This window comes from Quercus suber, unplaced genomic scaffold (assembly GCF_002906115.3).
Source record: "Quercus suber isolate HL8 unplaced genomic scaffold, Cork oak 2.0 scaffold_452, whole genome shotgun sequence".
Lineage (NCBI taxonomy): Eukaryota > Viridiplantae > Streptophyta > Magnoliopsida > Fagales > Fagaceae > Quercus > Quercus suber.
The window spans coordinates 103,846-107,495 of record NW_027069903.1 but is presented as its reverse complement, the minus strand read 5'-3'; the positions used below and the strand labels follow the sequence as shown (position 1 = coordinate 107,495).

The 3,650-nt window shown below is 43.4% G+C and overlaps 1 protein-coding gene across 1 annotated transcript; it reads left to right on the top strand.

The window, feature by feature from the left end:
* Positions 1 to 762, top strand: LOC111990221 (uncharacterized). The gene has a single exon (XM_024022008.1). It carries the CDS (start codon positions 1 to 3, stop codon positions 760 to 762), a length of 762 nt encoding a protein of 253 aa, XP_023877776.1.
* The last annotated feature ends 2,888 nt before the right edge of the window (positions 763 to 3,650 follow it).

The window sequence follows — 3,650 nt, the reverse complement described above, 5'->3', positions numbered from 1 at the left end:
ATGGGTGATTTCAACGAACTTTTGGAGGTGGAAGATAAGAATGGAGGTGCTCCACGGTCACACAATCTCATGCAGGCATTCCGTGATGTCTTAGATGATTGCGGGTTTATCGATTTGGGATATTCGGGACCAGATTTTACGTGGCATGGAAAACGAAGAGGAGAGCTGGTGTGGGAACGCTTAGACAGAGGAGTTGCAAATTATGATTGGCTGAATCGGTTTCCCGCTGGTAGAGTAAAACACCTGCAATGTTTCACTTCGGACCATAGACCGATTTTGTTAGAACAAAACCCGAATGGAGAAAGCCACAGGTGGAATCGTAAACCTTTTAGATTTGAAGCGATGTGGACGTCTGACCCGGGATGTAGTAATTCCGTTTCTAGAGCATGGAGCCACCAAGTTGAAGGTACTCCAATGCACAGAGCAGTAACAAAACTGAAATGGTGTAAGAAGAAGTTGAAGGGCTGGAGTAGACAGCATTTTGGAAATGTGAAAAAACAAATACAGAAAACAAAGGAGTTGTTGTGGAAGGCTGAGGCAGAATCTACTAGGACTGGGAATAGTCAGGAGGTGGATAGGTTGAAGACAGAGTTAAATAAGCTGTGTGAAAAAGAAGAACAAATGTGGCATCAAAGATCTAGAGTTCAATGGATAAAATCCGGAGACAAGAACACCAAGTTTTTCCATGGGACAGCCACACAAAGGAAGCGACAAAATTTCATTAAGGGGTTGAAGGACAATGATGGAGTTTGGCAGACATAGGAGGGAATTGTTTCAAAAATGCTCATTGATTTTTACTCAGAGTTATTTACCTCATCAAATTCACATAACCTTGAGAGCATTTTAGATGGGGTCCAGGAGGTGGTCACTGGGGAGATGAACTCCAAACTTATTGATACGTACAAAGCAGAGGAAGTGGAGATTGCAATAAAGGATATGGCGCCTTTAAAAGCTCCAGGTCCAGACGGTATGCCACCATTATTTTATCAGACCTACTGGTCCGATGTTGGTATGGATATTACTCAAGCTGTTTTATCTTGTCTTAATTCTGGGTCTATCTTAAACTCTATAAATCATACTTTTATCACTTTGATCCCAAAAGTAAAAAATCCAGAGAAGGTCTCAGAATTCAGGCCAATAAGCTTGTGCAATGTGATTTATAAAATAGTGAGCAAAGTCATTGCAAATAGACTAAAACCTCTTCTCAATAAAATCATTTCGGAAACACAGAGTGCTTTTATTGCTGAGAGGTTGATCACTGATAATGTTTTGATTGCTTTTGAAACTTTGCATCATATGAAAACAAGTTGTACAGGTAGAACAGGTTTCATGGCTCTCAAACTTGACATGAGCAAGGCCTATGATAGGGTGGAATGGATTTTTTTGGAGAAAGTGCTGTTGAAGATGGGTTTTCACAATTCTTGGGTAGCTTTGATCATGGAGTGCATCACTACGGTGTCCTACTCTATACTGGTAAATGGGGAGCCACAAGGAATGATTTTACCAACTAGGGGAATCAGACAAGGGGACCTGTTGTCTCCATATCTTTTTTTGTTTTGTGCGGAGTGATTGAATGCTATCCTACGAAGGGCTGCAGAAAATGGTGATATCCATGGATTCTCCATATGTAGAAGAGGACCAAAGCTCACCCACCTCTTTTTTGCAGATGATTGCTTACTCATTTGCAGGTCTACTCGAGAGGAGTGTGATAAGATAAAAGAGCTACTAGCCATTTATGAAGTGGCATCGGGTCAAGTGGTGAATAAGGAAAAGACTACTCTTTTCTTCAGCAAGAACACTGATGAAGCTGTCCAAGAAGAAATAAAGGTGTCATTGGGCATCCCGGCAATCCAACACTACGAGAAGTATTTGGGTCTACCATCCTTTGTGGGCCGAAACAAGAGAGCTTGCTTCACACAGATCAAAGAACGTATTTGGTCAAAAATGCAGGGTTGGAAGGAGAAATTGCTATCCCAAGCCGGGAAGGAGATCATGATCAAGGCAGTAATTCAATCTATTCCAACTTATACAATGAGTGTATTCAAGCTCCCGGTAAGCCTTTGCAAAGACATTGAAGCAATGATTCGGAAATTTTGGTGGGAAAATGGAGGGAAGAAGAAGATCCATTGGGTGAAATGGAGCACACTGTGTAGCTCTAAATCAGTGGGAGGGATGGGTTTTCGCAACTTTCAAAATTTTAATAAGGCTATGCTTGCCAAGCAGGTCTGGCGTTTGCACCATAAAAGGGATACTTTACTATACAAATTTTTCAGCTCCAAATATTTTCCGGATGGGAACATTATGGAGGCTTCAGTTTCTTCAAAATGCTCCTATGCATGGCGAAGCATTCTGCAGTCTAGGGAGGTGATTGAGAAGGGGGCGGTTTGGAGGATCGGGGATGGTCGCTCTGTTAGTATTTGGGAACACAACTGGTTACCCGAACCTGGTGGGAGAAAGGTGCTATCACCGAAACTAGGGGGAGGGATGGATAAAGTTTGCGATCTCTTTTACCCAAACACCAAGTCATGGAATGTTGAGTTGCTAGAGTCTCTTTTTTATCCCTGGGAAGCGGAGGTGATTAGAAGAATCTATGTGAGCAGTCTGTGCCATGAGGACTGTCTAGTATGGCCTGGATCACCTGATGGAAGCTATTCGGTGAAATCGGCTTACCAAATGCTTGCAAACGAGGCCCTCAATCTGTCTCCCTCTTCATCTATTGGGACGTCAAAGAAGTTCTGGAATGATATTTGGAAGATAAAAGCTCCTCCAAAAATTAAACATTTTATTTGGAGAGCGGTCATGGACTCCTTGCCATCAAGACAAAACTTAGTTCGGCTGCAGATTAAGGTTGATGAGATATGTTCCCTATGTAATGAGCACCAAGAAACAACTTTGCACATTTTGTGGCTGTGCGACCATGCTAAGGCAGTGTGGCAATCGGTTCTCTGTTTTGCGAAGCTGTACCAGAGGAATTTCAGGTCTTTCATGGACGTGGTTGAGGCTGTAATGGAGCAAAGGCCAGCGTTCACAGTGGCGTTTTTCTCCACCATTGCATGGAGTTTATGGGAGAGAAGAAATAGAATTAGAGAAAGCCAACCATCGTGGCCTCTCCATGAGATCGGGAACAGAGCAAAGGCGTTGGTGGTGGAGTTCTTCGATGCTCATGAACAGGTCTCATGTTCATTGCCACGGAATCCTCGGGCTCGATGGGCACCACCTCCAGCAGGTATGTACAAAGCAAACTTCGATGCGGTCTTGTTTGAGGAGAGAAATTTTGGAGGGATAGGAGTGGTTATTAGGGACTGCATGGGTGAGATTATTGGTGCTCTAAGTCAGAAGATTTTGCTGCCACAGTCCGTCGAACATGCAAAGGCTTTAGCAGCGAGCCGAGCAGTGCAGTTAGCAACGGAGCTCTGTCTCTTTGATGTTATTTTTGAAGGAGATAGTCTACGTGTTATAACTGCCATTAACTCAGCTGAAGCGTGCCGTGCTATGTTTGGGCATATTGTTGAGGAGATCCGTGGTCGTAGTTTGTTTTTAGCGAGATGTCAATTTAAGCATATTCGTAGGGAGGGCAATTCCTTGGCCCATGCTTTGGCTAGAAGAGCAGTTCTAACTGCAGATACTGACATTTGGGTAGAAGAGCTACC